At 45.4% G+C, this 20,301-nt stretch overlaps 1 protein-coding gene across 1 annotated transcript; it reads left to right on the top strand.

Moving 5' to 3' along the window:
• Window position 1: 1 nt before the first annotated feature.
• PTGER3 (prostaglandin E receptor 3 (subtype EP3)) lies at window positions 2–13,294 on the top strand (the record flags this gene model as incomplete). The annotated part of the gene is made up of 2 exons (XM_009320665.1): window positions 2–733; window positions 10,076–13,294. Coding segments are annotated over 2 exons (1,020 nt in total), but the record flags the coding sequence as incomplete, so codon positions are not given.
• Between the last annotated feature and the right edge of the window lie 7,007 nt (window positions 13,295–20,301).

Raw genomic sequence — 20,301 nt, 5'->3', positions numbered from 1 at the left:
CGCCGTCTCGGTGGCGTTCCCGCTGACCATGATGATCACGGGCATCGTGGGCAATGCCCTGGCCATGCTGCTGATCTCCCGCAGCTACCGGGCCAAGGAGAGCCGGCGGAAGCGGTCCTTCCTGCTGTGCATCGGCTCCCTGGCCCTCACCGACCTGCTGGGGCAGCTGCTGACCAGCCCCATCGTCATCTCTGTCTACCTGTCCAACCGTGCCTGGGATGCCGTCGACCCCTCAGGCCACCTCTGTGCCTTCTTCGGCTTCAGCATGACCGTCTTTGGCCTCTGCCCGCTCTTCATCGCCAGCGCCATGGCCGTGGAGAGGACGCTGGCCATCCGCGCACCCCATTGGTACGCCAGCCACATGAAGACGCGGGTGACGAAGACGGTGCTGCTCGGCATCTGGCTGGCTGTGTTTGCCTTCGCCCTCCTGCCCATCGCCGGCCTGGGCCAGTACACGCTGCAGTGGCCTGGTACCTGGTGCTTCATCAGCACCGACAACAGCCAGCTCACCGGGAGCCTCTTCTTCGCCTCCACCTTCGCCGTCCTGGGGCTCCTCTCCCTCGTGGTGACGGTGGCATGCAACCTGGCCACCATCGAGGCCTTGGTGTCTCGTTGTTGGACCAAAGCGACTGTGTCACGCTCCAGCAAGCAGTGGGGGCGAATCACCATGGAGACACTGATCCAGCTCTTGGGGATCATGTGTGTCCTCTCGACCTGCTGGTCACCGCTGCTGGTAGGTCGCCTTGCCGCCTGCTGTGGGTTAACCCCAGGCCTCCTCCCTCCCTTCCTTAGGGCAGGAGGCAGGGTGGCCCTGAGAGCCATTGGTCTGGGCAGGGTGGGAGGCACTGGCAGTTCAGGTTCCTTGTGGACAGTATGGCTGTGAGTGGCCTCTGAGGAAAGGAAGCGGGGACAGGGACAGAGCCTGGGGGATGTCAGGTGTGGAAAGCTGGTAGGAGAGAAGCTGTGAGAGGTCCAAGAGGATCGCCAAAGTGCAGCTTATTTGGAAAAATAAGACGAAGGAACGAGTCAAAAGGAAAACAAGGGTCTTGTACAGAGGAGAGAGGCAGGATGTGAAGAGACCGTGGGTCTGGGGGCAGGACACTGAAGTTGGCAGTGCTCATGGCACAGAGCCCCAGGCACTGGGCAGACAACGGGCAGATTTAGAGGGGAGGGGGAGCAGCTGGCACTGGCACACTGTGCTCCTACCCGGCGCAGCCTGACCAGCACATTGTACCTACTTGATAGCACCATAGAAGCCTGAAGGCGGTGGGACAAGGGGAACCAGAACTTGCTTGTTCATTTAGGGGAACCTGTGAGGAAGTTTATCAAGACCTTACTGTGATGGAACCCTGTGCTCATGGGAAACAGCCATTTACAATTTTTTATTTGCTCCCACCTTGTAGCAAAACTTAGTTCAGTGCTTTATGAGAAAAGGTACGACTTGTGACTTTGTGAGTGCCTTCTGGTTTTCAGCAGGTTGCTCACTATCTTATTTATGGCAGCATTCTGGGCTTTTTCTTTCTGTTTTTTTAAAGGACCCTTGCTTTTCTTTCCACTATTTTGTTATTTCTCACTTACGCCCTTTCTTTCTTGTCAAACTGGGGTGAACCCCTCCTCATGATTTAGGAGTGGAGGAGGCTGAATCCACATCTCTTTCTGCCATGTGGGACAAGGGCACACCCGGGAGTCTGGTACCCCATCTAAAATGGCTAGCTTATTCTGCTGTCAAAGGATAGTATGATTTTTGGAAAGTTTGTACTTGGGATCCATAAGCAGGAAAGGGCTGAAGCTACCTATGGTAATTTCAAAGTTATGTGAAAGGTACTTTATGGCCGGAGAAGGATTTTTCTTCCTTCTTGTGCACAGAGAACTTGAGCTCTTGTAAATGCGGCTGTGACAAGAGGAATGGCTGACAAAGCTAACGGCTGATGGGGATGAGGTAAAAATAGAGAACAAATTAATTTAATTAAGTAATGTTATCCTTGTAAATTAATTAAAATTCCACCAAATATCCAAAATAACCCCACCCCACAATAAGTCAGAGGTTGTAAGTTAACTTTCTAGAGATCATTAACAGCTTGTGACAAAAGTAAAATATGAAACCACACTGAAAATTTAGTGAGAACTTGTGAGCAAAGAATAACGTTCTGCTCCTCAAACCCCAAGGAATGTTAGATTTGGTAAGTTAAACCAGGAGACTGACCTGTCACTGTTTCTGTGTCTCCATGCATTGATTACCTGCAGTCCCAGACACCTTGGCCAGCCCTTAACATTGCTGTGGTGTGTCCTGCTGTTCCGCTGATATGTGTGGTTAAGTCCCAATGGGAGACAGTAGGATTTCTTTATTTTACAGAAGTCAACTGTTGCATGCTTGTCCATAATTAAACAGATGAAAAAAATTAGAAGGCATTTATTAAATGAAGGAAGGATGTTTGCCTGTCAGCCCTTGCTTTTGTAGTCTTTCCATTGGGACACAGGTTCTGCCCTGCCCTCTGCAGCCAAGGCGGCAGGACCCGTGCTGCTCCCTCGACCAGCCAGGTGGCCATGGAGCTATTGCACCTGAGGGTTTAACCAGCCTTTTAGCATAGAGAGAAAATCCCTGAGATGAGGGACACGTTTTTTTCTTCCTTCAGAACCTGAGTACTCAGAAAAATCAGTGAGGATGCAGGGATTCCTCTTGGTGGTTCGTTTCCCATGGCATTTTTGCAGATTTAACAGTCAGAAGTCAAACCGATACAGCTGCCCCTGCTCTACGGAATGAGTCTGTGGGAAGTGTTAATGGGATGAGTTAATGGAGCAGAGCCCAGGTCAAAGAGCCTGTTGTAAACAACCCTGACACCTCCAGAAAATGCTCAGGAAGCTGGTAAGAGAGAGCAGGGCTTCTCAGAGGTTTGGCCATGGAAGGTGAACTGATTCCCTGGCAAGGAGCCTGACGCTCCGAGTCAAAGGCTCTTTTTTTATCTCTTCCAGTTGAAGAGATTTTTACGATCGTGTGGAGGACTGCTGCCCCACTGGGTGACTCAGCTGTAATCCAGAGTGGATTTGTCAACAGTTCCCTTCCCTGTGCAGCAGCGACACATGAAAGCATGTAACTTGTTCTGTGGAGTTCTGCAAAACTTCTCTGTCTAGTCAGCATATTCTCCAGTCTTCATATTCTCAAAATCAAGAGTCATGACTACAGAAGCATATTTATACATACACTTCAACCTTTTCTGTACAACTACAAAGTACAAATTAGGAATAAGAGGCCAGATTTTTGGAAGAGTAATGCATGGAGTAATGCAAGTGCATTTTCAGTGAAAGCCAGATTGTAGAACTCATTTAACCTATAGCTGCATCATTTAGCAGTTGTAAGAAATTTAGTTGAAACAGGAATCCAGGGATTTTCACAGGAGATTTTTGGTTTTTTAAGAAAAGAAATCTGATTTTCTGTCATGGTTTAACCTCAGCTGGCAACTGAGCCGCACACAGCACCTGGTGGGATGGAGGAGAGAATTGGAAGAGTAAAAGTGAGAAAACTCGTGGGTTGAGATAAGAACAGTTTAATAATTGAAATAAAATAATAATGACAATAGCAGAATATACAAAGAAAGTGATGCACAATGCAATTGCTCACCACCCGCTGACCGATGCCCAGCCAGTCCCCTGAGCAGCAGTCACCACCCCCCGGCCAACTCCCCCCAGTTTATGTACTGAGCATGACCTCACATGGTATGGAATATCCCTTTGGCCAGTTTGGGTCAGCTGTCCTGGCTGTGCCCCCTCCCAGCTTCTCGCTGGCAGGGCATGGGAAGCTGGAAAGTCCTTGACTAGTGTAAGCACTGCTTAGCAACAACTAAAACATCGGTGTGTTATCAACATTATTCTCATACTGAATCCAAAACACAGCACTGTACCAGCTACTAGGAAGAAAATTAACTCTATCCCAGCCAAAACCAGGACAGTTTTATAACTGAGAACTAATGGATTCTGACAACTGTTACTATTAGGTAAACAATGCCCTTTTACACAGACAGTATTTTTAGACTTGATCTGTTGATGAAAATGGCAAAATCAAATGCGATTTAACAGAAAAATTAAACTTCTGACGATAGTGGCTGTGCTCTAAACGGCTTAACGAAGCATCCCGCCTTTTCTTGATTTATGCTGGATTTGGTAGAAGAGAGGAAGTGCATACATAATGCAGGCATTGTCTCCTTTTGTTGTGCGCTCGGGATCTTACTTGAGAACGTGGGAAAATGCTCCACTTAAATAAGATATTGCTTTATCATAAGTGGTTTCCAGTTCCCGCTAACCTTCGATTTATTTTGGTACTCAACTGTGGAGTATCACCATTGAACTAAACTGACAGCAGATTGAAATGATTATGGGGTAAAATAGAGGAAGCTATTCCTTGATTGCACAGAAACACCGGTGCAGCAAAAATTGGAATTCTCGTAATTCTTTTAGAGCTCCAGGCTACAAAATTATTCATTCACAGAGTTGCTTCAAGGCTATTTAAAACCAAAATGCTCAGGTATTCTGCTGCTTTTCCTATTTAACCCTCCCATCAGACAGAAATTAAATACATTCTCCTTAACAGGTATTTTTATTAAAAATATATTATTTTGTAATATTTTTAGATGTGCAAAACATAGTTATGGAAAGCACCTTCACTTAGAGAGAAAAAAAGACAGTGATGTCACTGAGCTGCAAGGAAAATAGATGGCTCTTTTTCTATGAATCAGTAACTCTTCCCACTAATGCTCTGCTTCCATCTGAGACTGAAATAGCCACCTGTTTCAAAACCACCCTAGCGTACTGATCATTTCAGTTTGACCAAAAGACTGGATTTTGCTGGACTGTATTTGTCTAGATAAGGTCATAACCAAGTGGTAAAAATTAGACCACATTTGTTGGAATCCCGCTAGACTTTGATGGGACCTTGTCATGATTCCCTGCGTTATTATCCTTCTGTAAACACGTTCTTATTAAAATCCTCAGCCTTCTCCAGTAATTCTCTGAGAGGATTGCAAATTATTTCACTATCATATGTTTCTCAGAAACAGAGAAGTGATTTGCTTGAGGTTGCTCTGCCGGTGAGTGGCCTGTGGGGTGGCAGATGAGAGAACACTGCGCGCAGTGCTGCCTGCGCACGTGCCAGATGTGCGGTGCTGCTGTGCAGAAAGCAGCACGGCCTTGATGCGGAGCCGGCTCTGAGAAGCAGTTCTTCCCAGGACATATTGACACATCTGTGGTCCATGCACACCAGGAGGTCTTGCATTGCCCTACTGCAAGAAGGTTGATAATAAAGATAGATCGTCAGATGCCATATAACTTAGATCCTTTCTGGATTACTGTCAATCTGATGGATGAGCAGCTACAGTGAGGGGGTGAACTAAGGTGGTGCAGATCCAAACATGTCCCTCTGTAGTCTAGTTGGCTGGACTTGTCTTAGCTTTGCCTGCAACAGGCAGCATTTCTACTTTAAAAAAGAAATCCATGTCCATTGCTAGGCAATGGGAAGTTCTCCTTCAGGGGTCCACAATCTGTAACGGCATTTGGCCTGCTTGATCTGAAGTCTTCCATTCTGCCTCAGCTTCAGCAGAGGTGGTGGAAGAGAGTCCTAAAAATTTAATGAGACAAAATTACAATTTTGATTTTAAAACAAGATGGTACATGACTATAGGTATTGTTAGTCATTACAAGGAAAAATCATATCCTCTCCATTGTGGCTTTCCGCAGTTCACTTACCACAGCCACTCTTTGTATTTCATCAGGAGAATCCTCTGTTCCTTCTACGGCTCGCTTCTTTATGTGTGAGAGAATTATTTAAGCAACAGATTAGGGGTAATGGGAAAGGAGAAGCAGTGTAAGAGGATGAGTCCTCCTGTCTTCATGATGCATAGAAAACATGTTTGGTTTTTTGGAAGCTATCTCAAGAAAAGATTTTGCAGTCTGGGACCAGGAATTTCCCGTCAGATTCTTACCCCACGTTCCAGCTACTCAGCTCTTGCTTGGCTGAAAAATATGCACCTTTAAGCACATCAGCTGCTTTATTCTTCATCTTTTACTGCAGATAGCAGCAGTTTCCAACATAGTTTGTAAAACTGGAAAAATATCTTTGGGAAAGCGGAAGGCAGACGTCTTCCCGCCCCCTCCCCCTAATGACAATGGAAGTCCATTCTAAATTTTTTGCAATATAATAGTAAGCTGCCTGGGAGTCCCTGAGGTAACACAGGCTGCCCATGTAAAGTTAAGCTGGTAGCAATATATCACAGTGGTGGTTGCCAGCTGGGGAGCCTATGAAACAACACTGAAAAGTTCTTGTCCAGCTTTATTCAAAACACTGTCAAGATATCTCACAAAACGCATCTTGTCTTTGGTTGCAAGTTTGAAAACCAGAGCAGTGGAGGTTTAATGTTATTATAAAACTACATTCAGTGATAACAGTAAAGTTTTATCTACTCTAATTGAATAAACAGAATTATCAGCTGTATTTTGAGCCAAATTTTTTATTGGCATAAATTGTGTAGTTCCATTGACTTTATTCCACCTGATGTTGTTCCTCTACCTTTTGCAGTCTGTCTTTTAATTCATTTAGAAGACCAGTACAGGCCATGATAAACAACCTCGAAGGATATCAAACAAATAAAATTTCCAGTAGAGCAATTGTTGGTCCAACAAATATTCCAGTAAAGGAATATGATGTAATAAAAACAAGGAGAAGTTGTCTGCTTGGGAAATGTATCTTATTAGCCTGATATTTTTGTAGCTCTGTGGGTTCACTAACAAAAGAACACAACAACAAGGTCTGCAAAACAAGGGTCATTGCAGAGTTCCCAAAGGAAGAGCTAGAAGAGCTGATCTGGGAGAAAGTAATCCAAATACTGGGAATGACAAATGCGGTGTGGTTTCCATTGGCTGTAATGTGGGCATAGCATATTTACATAATATTGCTACTTTTTATGGCATGGTAAATGCTGCCGTCCCCCTCAGGAGGTGGGTTGTGCTGGACTCTGGTGGGCACAGGAGGCAGATGCTGCAGGCAGCGTAGATGGAGCTGTGACTGCGACAGTGTCCTAAACAGCCGGAGGTGGCAGAGGAAGTGGTAGGATTGTGGTTGTGTGGATCTGGTGCACAAGTGGCTGGATCTGTATCTATCCGTATTTTTAAAAAGCTCTACCAATGGTTACTCATTTTCATCTTTATTTAAATTAAATGTAGTAGATGGAATCCTCAACTGCTTCTATTTAAAGAAACAAAAACAATTCTACTTTGCTGTCCAAGCTGCCTTCCCTTCCGGACACATCTAAGTCTATCCAAGGTCAACACATGGTTATTGATCTGGCACCCAGAATACCCCTTTGAATGGAAAAATCCTCCCCGGTAGCCTCTGCTCCTGGTCACTCTTGCCCTGACTGTCCCAGTTTCTGGGGACAGCAGCAGTCCAGACGTGACCTTTCTGGGTGACACTTCGCTCTGAAGACAGCTTTCTGTGGGAAAACCTTGGCTGGGATCACTCAGCTTGTGTTGCTGCTGGTGCGGATTGTCTTGGTTCTTTTGAAAGGCTGAAGTCAAGAAGTTGGACAGGGCTGTGAATAATTGACTGTGAGTCTTGTCCCTCGGGCTGTTCCCTGTGTTTTCAGAACTGGCTGCCAGTTTATTTAGTGTATGGTACCACTGACCTTTGCAAACACAGTGATTTAGATGTGCATCAGGGCCTTTGTGTATAGGTATCCATCTCCTTGAATACACAGTCGACACATCAAAATGTGCATTTCAATTCTGCAGGATTTCCAGACAGTAAATTCAGACAGTCAAGGTCTTCAAGTCATGCCCAGAAGAGATTTGCAAGCAAAAAAAGGACCTGTCCAGGAAGAGTTAGGTATTCAATAGCCCTATCCTCGGAGTACAGAGTGTAGCACGCAGGCCTTACCCCTGGCTTCCCAAGTGGCAGGTCACTTCACGCTGCCACACTTCAGTCCGTGGTAGGACTCGGTACCCGGGGACAAGGCCTGCTTGCAGTTACCTGACGGACATTATGAAGCATGCCCCGTCCTCACATCAGCTCTACCTTTTTCCTTGCTCTAAAGCACCCGAGAGCTTCATTGTGCATCACAGTCAGGTGTAAGAGCACAGGTATTTTCCCCATTATACAGCTGATACGCACGTCATTTGGCAGCAAGTTGCATGGCAAGTGCCTGCTCAGAAGACGTTTTGTTCCCCGTGTTTATGGGCTCCTGGAAAAAACACTGCAATACAAAATCTAATGTAGCTTATCTGTAGAGAAGCAACTAAAAGCCTCTAAAGTATATATTTCTAAGCAGCTGTAGTTGATACAGAAAGCTCAGGAGAAAACTTCAGACAACTAAACCATGGAAAATTATATATGTCTGACATCTTTCAAAATGTGATTCATATTTCCCATGGTTATATATTAGTATATGAGAGCATCACGACACCAGCTTTGGTGAGGTCTCTCACCAGCTTTGAAAAAAAAACCAAACAAAAAAGGCTTCTCACCATTTTTACCTGAATAAGCAGCAGCCTGACAACAAAACCAGCGCTCCTGTGGCTGGAGCACTGCACTGGAGATCCCGAGCTGGGTTCTTTTTCAGTCACAGGTTTTCTGTGCAGCCTGTAGCAGCCCTTGGCAGTGTCTTACCCTTCTAGTCTGTAACATGAGAATAAAGGTGTCCTTGTGTTTCAAGGCTCATGGCATTGATAGCTGTAAAGCAAATTTATGTCTTAATCTGGAAAACGAGGACATACAAAGTATTGTTATTTCAGTTGATTGAATCATTATAGTGCAGTCTTCAGTTTGTAAGTCTTTTAAAGATTGTAAGCCTTGTAGCAACCCATAAGAAAAATGAATCCTCCCTGCTGCCTGTGCCGTACCAACAGCACGTATCTTCGCTGACACTTTGAAATATGAGTGATAAAATTACCTTAAAATACAGATTTGGGGGTGAAAATATTGATCAAAGCTGCCTCTTCTTTGGCTTTTCTGAATAAATGAGTGACTACTGCTGACCAGTGCTTATGTTCTGACATGTGCCATCCACGTAATACCCATAGCAGGACCCCGATAGCCCTATGCTGCGTAACTAGTATTGTAAATCAAGATGCTGCGATGCCTGATGGCATTTAATCCCCAGAAAATCAGCCTGCATGTAGCTTTTGGCTCCCAGGCCAGAGATTGCTGATCTGTGCTATGAGGTATGGGAGACATCAGTTATGGAAACTTCTACTTGTGTGAAACATTTTGCAGTATAAATAGTATCTCTCGGTCATGCCAGTTCGGATGTTGTGGGATACAGATTCCTAAACATATCGCTTTGTTCACTGGGGGAGCTGAACTGAGGAGGGAAAGGAGGAAATATACATCAGGTTAACACAAAATGCAGTCTGTGGCTTTTGACAAAAGAAAAAGATTTTTTTTCTGTTGACTTAAAATGTTTTCTTGACTCCTAGCCCAAAACACCTTTATTAATCCTTTTCTTTTAATTTGACTCCGTTCATAAGCGGAATAGTTTACCTTAAAATTAAATTCTAAAATGTAGAAGTCATAGAATAAAACATCTTAGCTTTAAAAAAAAGAAGATATTTTTGTATTTGAAATTCTTTTTTCTGACGTTTACTGTTCATAACATAATTTTGAAGAGCTACTCATCATGAGTTATTCAGCTATTCCTTGTAATTGTGATAATATGATAATGATAAAATGAGTCCCTTTAAGTCAATTTTGCAAGGTCAGTAATTTCCCTTTCTAGCCAAGGCCATCTTGAACCTCTAGGATTTAGCACACAGCTTTCTGTTGTGTCTCAAGCAGGGAAGCAGCATGTGCAGCCTTGTTTTAGCATGAGATCTATAAATAAATGTGACTGATAACTGAAAGGTATCATGTTTATCACTCATTTTACACACACACAAACTGAGCTGCTCTCTCAATGCTTACTCGCTCTGGTCACAGTTTGAATCGGATGAGGGAGGAAAAAAATTTCTTGACAGGATTTTGTCTTTAGGGATATACAGTGATATACAGATAACAGTCTCTTAACATATATCACTTTTTCCTCCTAACCTTCCTTAGATAACGATGTTGAAGATGATCTTCAGCCACACATCGTTTGAACACTGCAAGGGATTCTCCGATGAAGCCCAAAGCTCAGAACTGCACAAGGAATGCAATTTCTTCTTGACAGCTGTGCGTTTGGCCTCGCTAAACCAGATACTGGATCCATGGGTTTACCTGCTACTCAGAAAGATCCTCCTCCAGAAGTTCTATCAAGCAGCCAACTCTGTCTCCAAGTGCTCTAACAATGAGTGGAAAGGGAGATCAATCACCTTGTCAGAGGAAATCCGGCGGACAACGGCATGAAGGAACATTGATCCATTTGCATGGAAGCTACTTTTGCCAACGAGTAGTTTTAAATCTTACTGTGAATTGGGGTATCTGTAACATGTTAGCATCTGCATAAATAGCTGAAAATGGTATTACTGAGTAGACTTATAGTGCCAAATAATTATTTATCCAATGTGCCAAAAATTCTCCAATACAGAAGAAGGAATTTCTACATTCCGTTGCTATCGCCATTCATAACTGAGCTGCAGAACATGATGTTTTGTGTGCCTAAAATAGAGTTTGGAGGGAATTTTCTTGCGTTAAGGTAGAAAAAATGGTTTTCTTATCAGGGGACACTTGGAACAGAATCAACAGGTTCAATTACTGAAGAGACCCACTCCTATATATATTTCAATACTAAGATTATCTACTTCAGAGAGTCCTTCTTCCTCCTTTTTTCTGGAGGGACAAGGGGAGAAAGGGGCAAAAAATACAAGAATTAAAGGAAGACAAAATTAGGAGACTTTATTTGGATTTCAGTGGCTTAAAACTGAAAAGGTTGTGTTGTACCGATGATGGTATATCATTCTCTTTTAAGAACTGAAGGTAGCACGAGTCTTATGACACATGGATTTGTCCTGATAAATACTCATTCTGCATGGATGCTAAAGTAAGCTCATCTGCTGCGGAGGATGTAGCATTGGGACAAATAGCACAAGTGAGAAATCTATGATTTTTTTTTTTAAATAGCAGCCTGTGAAATAGCCAGGCATAACAAGAATTGCTGTTTGCAAAGCACACTATAAAACTACTTTGAGCAGATGGAGAGAGTGATAAACAGGTTGTAAGAGACAGTAAATGTTCTTCCTGTAGATTAATGGCAAAGGTTTACGAAGCCAAAAATACTGCTTTCATATGAGTTGTCTTAGTTGGAAGTGCACATGTCTAGGAATAAAATTAACATCAAATTATTTTTAAGTAATGGGGATGCCACTCAAAACTTCTTCATTACTAAAATGTCCTACAAAGTGGCCAAAATAGTAACCCAAACCAGTTTATTTCTTCTTTCCTCCAAAAAGACACATTTCAGAGATATGGCAGCTTTGGCGATTTTTAAAATAAAGCAAACTGGAAGAGGTGAGTAGAAGTGCATGCATTAGTCGGATCTTTCCCCCAGGTAACTTTCAGGTTTCATTAGAAAATTGAGTTCTAATCCATTTGCGTCACATCTGAAGTTTATCTTTACAAGGGCTACATTTTTTCCTCATTTTCTTCACCCTTTTGTAGATGATAGCCTCTAATGTCTCCTGTTGCATGGCCCCTTGGGTGAAATTAGGTGCAAATACAATAAAATACAATATAACATATAGTTGTACACCATATACTATGTGCCATATAGTATGGAATTCAGGGACCTTAAAGGCAAATGTAATCCTGCATCTGCTAGGAATTTCTTGCACAGAACTTTTATTTTTACTTCTCTTCCTTTGTCTATAAAAGTAACTACTCAAAAGAGAAACTGGCTACTCACTTTTCGTGTTCTGCTACTGCATTTTCTAATTGCTTATCTTCATATCAGTCAAACAAAAATAATTAATCTGACAGCCACTATCTGCATAAATCTAATTTTATCTCGGTGGTGTTCGAGTGCATCTTAAAAGCTAATGTCTGTCTTTAATTCAAGAGCCAGCCCAAAACCACAGAGAGGCACATTTTGTAAGGTACTGCCTTTCTTTTGTCAGTCCCATCATCTTCTTCAATTTCATGCAATAAATTCCTTTTTCAGTTATGAGTCGACTGCATCCTTCAGGCTGTGAGACCCCATGCTCGGAGCCGCAGGGCCCTGGTGAGCTGCTGCACAGTGTGTGAGCCAGTGTTGCGTGTAACGACTACACGTGCCTGCACATCAACGGTGCTGCTAGCCCTGGTTCATTTACTAATCAGCACTTTGGGGAACATGGTGAAATAAAAATACTACTCGTTCTCTTTGAAAAAGTGCCTTGCAGGATTCATACTTCTTTTAAAAAATTATTTTGCAATATAAAAGGCCTGTTCTTCTGTCCAGAGAATTCGTATTGTTCAGTTTGTGTACATTAGCCTTTTAAAACAAATAAACAAACCCAGTCGCTTGTAAAATATGTCGGGATGACCTTAACAATTAGACTGAATCATTCTTTGTCAAGAAATTTCTGAGCAGCAGCACTTACAGAGCATACAGCTGACTCTGGGATCGTCAGTGGGAGAGCGAGGGAGAAGTTCTGCGAGGAAGAGTGAATCAATCCCCCTTTTATCAACTCTTTTATAGCAGCAAGAGGAGAATGCTGGTTTTTCCTGTACACAATCAATCAAATACGTGGTAATGGGAGAACAGCTCAAACGTGACATTGCCTTAAGTCGGCTGTGGGAAGGGACCCTTGTTCAATTCTAGAGTAGCTGGACATGAGCTTGTTGTTCTTAAGTGTCAGGGGTGGTTTCACTTTAGTTCACTTAAAATAATTTTGTTATGCCATACCTTTTCTTAGTGAAATAGGACACTTACTTCTATATTTTGTCCATCTTTGGGTGTGGTAACATGAAGAAGCTACTTTAAATATCAGAAAATGGGAAAGAATGTCTGCTTTTAATTTGTTTACAGAAAAGGAGTTTAAGCACTATTTGCCAGCCATGGCTGTCGTAGTGGGACATGGCTGAAGGAACGCACTTTCAAAAATGAATTCAAAGAGTTTAGTGTAAATGAAAACTTTTGTTTCCCATTTACTTGTTTGAGTGGTGTATTTTTGTTGCATTTCTTTAAAGATGCCTTTTATGTGATGTATTTAAATTCCACTACAGTAGTATTTCTAATACTGGTTTTAATATGTTGTACTTCTGTCAAAGATGTTACGGGAACTGTAGTGTATGGAAGAACGATTCTGAGATTTTTTGCCTTAAAAACTAGCTTGTTTGTGTACCAAATCAATGTGTGTTGTTTCAGTCAGAATAAAAGTTCAGCAGAATAACCGGTCTCTGTTTCCTTGATTACTCTTGCCTGGGGCACAGTGTCACAACAATTTTGAACACCCTGTACAGAGCTGGAGGTGGAAGCGCAGCCCCCGGCGCCCGGCTGTGACCGCTCGCTGAGTGGATCCATCCTGGCGAGCGGAGCTGCAGGGTGCTCGCCCACCTTCCTCCCTGCTGCCCGCTCCCGATGGGCTGTGCACAAAGCGGCAGGGGATGGAGAACGGACCATCCTAACTGCAAAGCATGGTTTAGTAACAGGCCTTCCAATAAATGGTTAAGTGAGTTTTGCAAAAGCACCACCTGCAGATACAGTAGAACAGGTCTTGACAGGTTTACATAGATCAGATTTTATCTGCACAGTTCTCCAGCTAGTGACCTTCACCTGTGGGAACCATGCTGCACTGCTGAGGAAGGCTGGTTCAGTTTGCCGCGTTAGTACAGGCTTTGCAGTTCCTAACTCGCTGTACGCCAAGCTCATGCCTCTCGAGTGCTGGGTGGGAAAAGCACACAGGTCCAGGACTCTCTGCACCCACGAATCTGCGACCCAGCTCAGTGTCTGAAGCATTTCAGCCAAGCCCGTGTACCAGAGCCCGCGTGGGTGACCATCTGCAGCCCCTCTCACCAAGGGTGTTCCCACATTTTTTTTACGTTATTTACATTATTTTACTTTTTTTTTTTTTTTTTACATTTTGTAATTTTAACACAAACTTCTTGGGCTTCTGAAGCAGATTTATACAGAAGAGCAGCGACTCCACTAATGTGCTGGAAGCATCGTTAGGACGGGCAAACTCAATCCACCACCACAACAGAATTCGGTGTGCTCCTCCGGAGAGCCAGTGAAATGTCACTGTGTATTTCTCCCAAGTTAAATGACCTTCAGAAGAGAAACAGCAAGAAACTATATGCAATTTTCCCTTATTTCAAATGCCCTGCCTGTTCCCTTACTGCTCGATGGATTTATAGTGATTGCCGTGCGGTGGTACCACGTTTCACTGTGGACTGGCACCCCAGAGAAATGGCTGCTAGCTAATACACGGAGGATAGATACCCAGCAAAGCTCATCTTTCAAATTACAGCTTTTCTTGGCTACTGTCCTGAAAGGAGATTCTTCAGGAAAAAGGAGTCCTTCATAAAGGACTTACTGAAGTTTCCCATGGGTGGGTGCCCCGGGACAGAAACCTGTTTATCATGTAAACCTTTCCTGCAGCTGGGGCAGAGCCTGAGCTGCCGGGTGCAGGACGTAATGTCAACAGTCACAGGCTGATGGAAACCTTGAAACCAGTGCTTTGCAGCTAATAATATCAAAAGCACCTTTATTTAAATTTTCTCAACCTAGCATGTCACTGCAGAACTGGAAATACCACCACTTAATTTTCATCTATTAGTGTGCAAATGTGAGCAGCTGGCAATCAACAGTGATTGCTGCATTGAAATCTTCCACTTCTGGGGACCAGAATGGAGCACGAACAACTTCATTATGTGGATGCTTCAATATAAAAAGGGACACTTTTTGTACCAAACAGACCAAAATCAAATTACGGACAGAGCATCTCTTGTGACATATCCGAAGAGACGTGCAGGGCAGCAGTGGTACCGAGCATGGTGGTTTGGGCTGTGGTCACTTTGCAGTGTCACGCATCGCTCTGCGGCTCTGTGGCCCCACATCGGGTCCTATCGGGTGAGAGCAAATGAAGATATCTGCCACCCGTGGTCTGCCAGCAGCCAGAGAAGCACATGTGAAGCAAACCCAGGGCTTCAGGAGCCCGGGACGTCCCAGTGGCTGTGCACAAAGCCCGGGCTTCGCTGTGCCCCGCGGGCACTGTGGTGCCTCCGAGGGCAGGCAGGGGCTGGGTCCCTGCCAGCTGCCAGGTGGGTGCTCGGTGCACGTGGCCATGTCAGCAGCACCCAGCCGGCGGGCTCATTCTGTGCCAGCCATGCACACCAACGGTGGTTGCCCAACAGTCCATGACACAACGCTGGTCGAGCTGCCCCAGTGAAAGCACCTTGGGCTGGTTTCCCCGAGCCCTGCCAAGGTGGGTCCTGCCACCCCCAGAGCAGCGCGGCTGGAGCCTGGGGGTCACACAGGAGCATCACCAGACCCCAGGTGTCGGGGTGACTGCTGCCCTTGTCTTCAGCTTCCTCCCCTCACCTCAACAACAGGCACCCGCTGCACAAAAACATCAGCCCAGCTTATCAGAGCCAGAGCAACCCTGTGAGCCCAGTGTGACCGGCAGCGGTACCGCCTGCCTCTCACACTCGCAAACAGGCTTAAACACGTCAATCGATGATCTCAGTGCTGATCAATATTGCTCTGAGCACATGAATTTGAAAGCAAACAGGTTTCACAGACGCGGCATTACCCAAGATGTTTATTTACAAAACAAGCATGCAAAAGGTGACCCAAATCTTGCATGTAAAGGAATTGTGAGAAATGGATGTGTTTGCTGCATGGTGGGAGAATAAGGAAGCTGAATAATGCTCAGTGGTAAAGCATGAATCACTCCCCAAAAGAGCAAGACAAAATGGCAAGGAGGAGGTGTCAGGCACCCAAACTGGCCTGATGAGCTGAAGTAAAACCTCAGATACCTGGGAGATCCTCTGCTAATTGCCACATTTTCTAAATTAAAACATAAGCTTTAGACAGCAAGAGTAACAAATCCCGAATTACATTGTTTTCATTCACTTGATGTTTGTAGATAACATTAAATAATTCAGAGTAGAAACTTAATAGCATGCTGGTCAAAATCTGAAGGCTTGTAAAGGCAACAGTAGTTGAGCACAAGACCCCTCCTGCAATGGTCACCACCAGTTTATTTAACCAGTTTTTCTGCTTAGTTACAGTTTTCTCCTTCTGGCTTGTCAGTTCAGAGAAGCAGCTCAGATGCCTGGATAAGTGGGAGGATTTGGGGGTTATAATACAGAAAGAAGGAGTCTATTTCAAAGTCTGTGGGAGAAGAGGGCAGTGCAAAACCAGGGCTGACTCATAACCAGCCCCGTTAGCCATGAAAAGGCAAATGCAGGTAAACGCGAAGGGGAACCCAAGGGGAGCAGTGGGGCAATGCTGGGTCTCCGCCGTGCTGCCTCGGGGCTGGCTCAGGGCTTCAGCCCCACCACCGAAGCAGCAGGCAGGGTGAGATCAGCCTGATGGTGAGGCGTGAGGGAGCAATGCTGGCGGCCGGAGCTGCCGAAGACGGTGCCAGGAGTGGCAGCCGGTCTCAGTAGCCCTCCCACCACCTCGCACAGGCTCCTCTGGAGAGTTTACAAATGAAACCCTGGCATCAAATCAACCGTCCCTGCTGAGATGGCCACATGCATCCCTGCGGCACAGCTCCCTGCAGCTCCTGCCCCTCAGCCCCCAGCCAGCACCAGCGCATAGGCTTTCCAACACAGCTCAGCCTTGCTGCAGCTCCGCTCTCACTGCAAGTCCCACACATGGTGGAAGAAACACCTCACCACCCAGCCTCAGACCCACAAAGCATCTAATTTTAAGTTTCCTTTTATCAGCTAATTTGATCTCAGTTTAAAAAAAAAAAAAAACACAACAAAGAAACTATGTTTAAAAAAAAAGCAGAATGCTAGAGAGCATTAAAGGCCGTGAAATGAAAGAGGTGGAACCACAGAAAGCAAATTATTTTATCTTGAACAGCAGCAGGAAGAACAACAGTTGATAGGTCTGGTTGCCCAGAGACAGCAGAAAGCTCCCCAAAAGCACGCTCTGCGGAGATAAACAGCTTTTTCAAGATGCACAAGTCTCTGCCCAGAGTTACAAGAACTTTGGTGCGATGTAAAGTGTGTTTTACAGGCTCAAATCCTGCTTGGGCTCTCTTGATGAAGTTTTCACCCAGAGGAAGAGTTGATGCTGAGCACACCCCTCCCCGCCAGCCCCCCTGGCCACGCTACCTCTGGGCACATCCCTCGGCTCTCTGCCCAGCGGGGCCGAGCAAGCCCTGGGGAAGCCGGTGGTGGTTTTCCATGTGCTTCCTCCATCCGTGGCTCATCATGAGTCTCCGTGCAGAGTCAGAGCCAGTGCTTGGTCTCATGGGGGGCACATCCCGCTCTCGGGGTGCAGGCACTGCCCTGTTTTTGTTTAACAGATCCCCAATACAGTTATAAAAATTAAATGCAATGCCTGTATTTTTCATGATGTGGAAATGAGTATTTTAAGAATACTGTTTTGACAAATTATAAACACAGTGACAAAGGCAGAAGATAACAATTTTCAAATAAATGTGTGATACTGGGTTACCAGCGGCATTGACAAAATGGCCCTAGGTGTGAGCTGATCTCTGTCAAAAGTGGGAGCATCTGACTGCCTGCGGGTAAGATGCTGTACATTCAATGAAGTAATTTAGATCACACCAATGCAGTAAAAGATTTGGGACCAGGGATAAATTACCTACATGAGCTCTACACCCAAGGCCACTTTCCATGAAGCAGTGAGGCGTTCCCCTAGCTCGCAGCGACCCCTTGGCCACCCAGTCTTCCAAGTCCCATGTGCCCAGGACGTTCCCCAGCTCTTTCCAGGAGCGCTGGGCTTCACTAACCCTGGGATCTGAGCTTGGCTGATGGTGAATACATGAAATGCCCATTTATTTCCCCATGCATATATTGCCCCATATGCATATATGCATGACTATCTGTGCGCTGTACAGATACACTAGTGTGCTATTGCACTTGTTCCTATCTAATCCCAACTGCAAATCAAGCCAGATTCTGTGGGGCAGCTTCTTCCGTGCTCAGGTGTTCAATGAAGAAGTTCCCTGGACCCAGCAGGATCCTCTTGTGATGGCCAAGCAGGATTTCCACCACAGCGAGGGCTGGCGCAGCTGCATTATATAGACACAAGATCGGACCTCCCAGCTCTCACGGACAGCATGTGAGCGGGAAAGGAAGGAATATCTGTAGCCCCGGGTGCAAAGGGAAAAAGAGCCATCCCTCAGCTGCCTGCTAGCACCCAGAAATCCCTGAGGACTTCCAAATAAGCAATAACCCGAACTTGGCTCATGAAACAACAGCTTGCAATCCACAGGCTTCTCGTGTCCAGCAAGCTTGGGTCTGTTGGATCTTTTCCAAAAACTGTTGGCAAGAGCAACGGGACCGGAAAGGTATTTACAGGCTGTGTCCTGCGGATTGCTGCCGTTTTACGGGGACTCAAGTCACCATGTAGCTTGTTGGAATTAATGTTCCTGAGATTCCTACTTTGAGATGGCCGGCTGAGTCCCAGCTCCTTTCTGTGCATTATTAATCTGCAGCCATTTCACTTACGAACAACAGGTTATAAATTAACTGGCTGCTACTTTTATGGTTTCCCAGGTTTTTCTCAGCGGAAGCGTGGGCACTGCGGTGAGCACCATCCTGGCGGGTTGTGCTGAAAAGGGTCAGAGCTTGTCCTGGCTTCAGCAAGCAGCAGTGAGTTATTCCCCTGCCACAGGGCAGCGGCATGCCCCAGCGCCCGCAGCCTAGGGGACTGTCAGTGCTCCCTGCGGGGCCGAATTCAGCCCTTCCCCAGCACCACTGCCATCAAAACTGAGCATATGCTTGATGATTATCCTGCTCCTGGCCTGCACACACTGCAAAACTAATGCTGGGTATCTTTTAGTCAAACACCTCCATGCTCCATTTTCCTTGGTGTTTCCATTCCTCCTAGGAAGTGCAAAGGCAAAGTTTCCATTTCAGTCAGGATTTAACTGCTTGTGGGGCTTTATGAAGAGACCCGCTGGGGTGCCAGGGCCACAGGGTTATCCCAGGCACATTAAAGAGAAAGAGCCCTGGCTGCATGAGCAGTGCAAAGACTGGCAGGGGCTCTGCCCTGCCGCGCCTGCGTCCTGCCTGTTGCACTACTGCCTTTCCCCAGCATTGCCGGTGAAAATACGGAGCACTAGCATGCTATCTTTGGCATATCTTAGCAGGCCACGGAGTCCCAGTGCACACCAAGAGCAGCAGTGGCAGGCAGCTCGCCGGCAGGCAGCTCGAAGCAGGCAGCTCACCGGCAGGCAAATCACCGGCAGGCAGCATGCTCTGAAGCAGTAGCAGAGCAGAACTTTGGACTGGTGATTTGCGGTTCACTCTGTAGATCCAAGCCATTTCTGGCTGACCCCAGCCTGTGGCAGTCCTATGGCTGGCTTCATCAAGCTCTGGTTTCCCTCTGAACGCTTCAAATTTTTCAGGAATGAAATCAAAAGGAGAATTAATTCTGAGTTCACCCAGGCTTGTCCCTGCCAGCGTTGCCGTAAAGCACAGAGCAGTTTCAGCAGGCCCCAACGCCGATGCTAACAGGGAATGCACAGAAATTCAGCCCTTGCTTTGGTCCACCGCAGAACATAAAATAACCGCTTTGAATATAAAGTATGTTAAATATGTTCAAATGCATTTTATTAAAGACAATGTATTTATATTTTGGGCCGCTTTGTTTTGATAATATATTGTAGCAAAGGATAGAAGCCCCAGCTATTATGACTTTTTGTAAACATACTGATTTAACAAACCTTGTCCACCCTTCAACATACAGGCTGTTTGCACAGAAGGGAGCCACAGTTATTACATGCATCCATTAGGAAAAATAAATTCAGCATTTATAAAGGCTCTTGGGCTTGCAGATGAAAAGTGTACACCCTGTTTTAGAGTGACTTTACAGTGTGAAGGCATAATTCCCAGCAATTTGCGGTTTATATGACAGGTTGGAGTCAGCTGGATTTTACCTGATGTATTTGCAATTCACTGGCTCTGAACGTGAACAGGCTTTAAAGAACAGAGACAAAAACATGCCTAGAAACCCTTTGCCCACATTTGGGCAAGGTTTTGTCCCATCCTGCCAAATTAGGGAAAGGTCGTAGCCTGTCTCTCCCACCATGAGAGCTGTGCGATGCACAAACACCTCCGGTTCCCCTCTGAGGGAGCTCACCCACCAGTGAGTCTGGACCAGTCTTCATGGCTAAAAGTACTGTGCAGTAGACCGAGACCAGAGAGATGTCCCA

This window comes from Pygoscelis adeliae, unplaced genomic scaffold, assembly GCF_000699105.1.
Source record: "Pygoscelis adeliae isolate BGI_AS28 unplaced genomic scaffold, ASM69910v1 Scaffold402, whole genome shotgun sequence".
NCBI classification, from domain to species: Eukaryota; Metazoa; Chordata; class Aves; order Sphenisciformes; family Spheniscidae; genus Pygoscelis; species Pygoscelis adeliae.
This window is presented reverse-complemented; position numbering and strand designations above follow the sequence as displayed.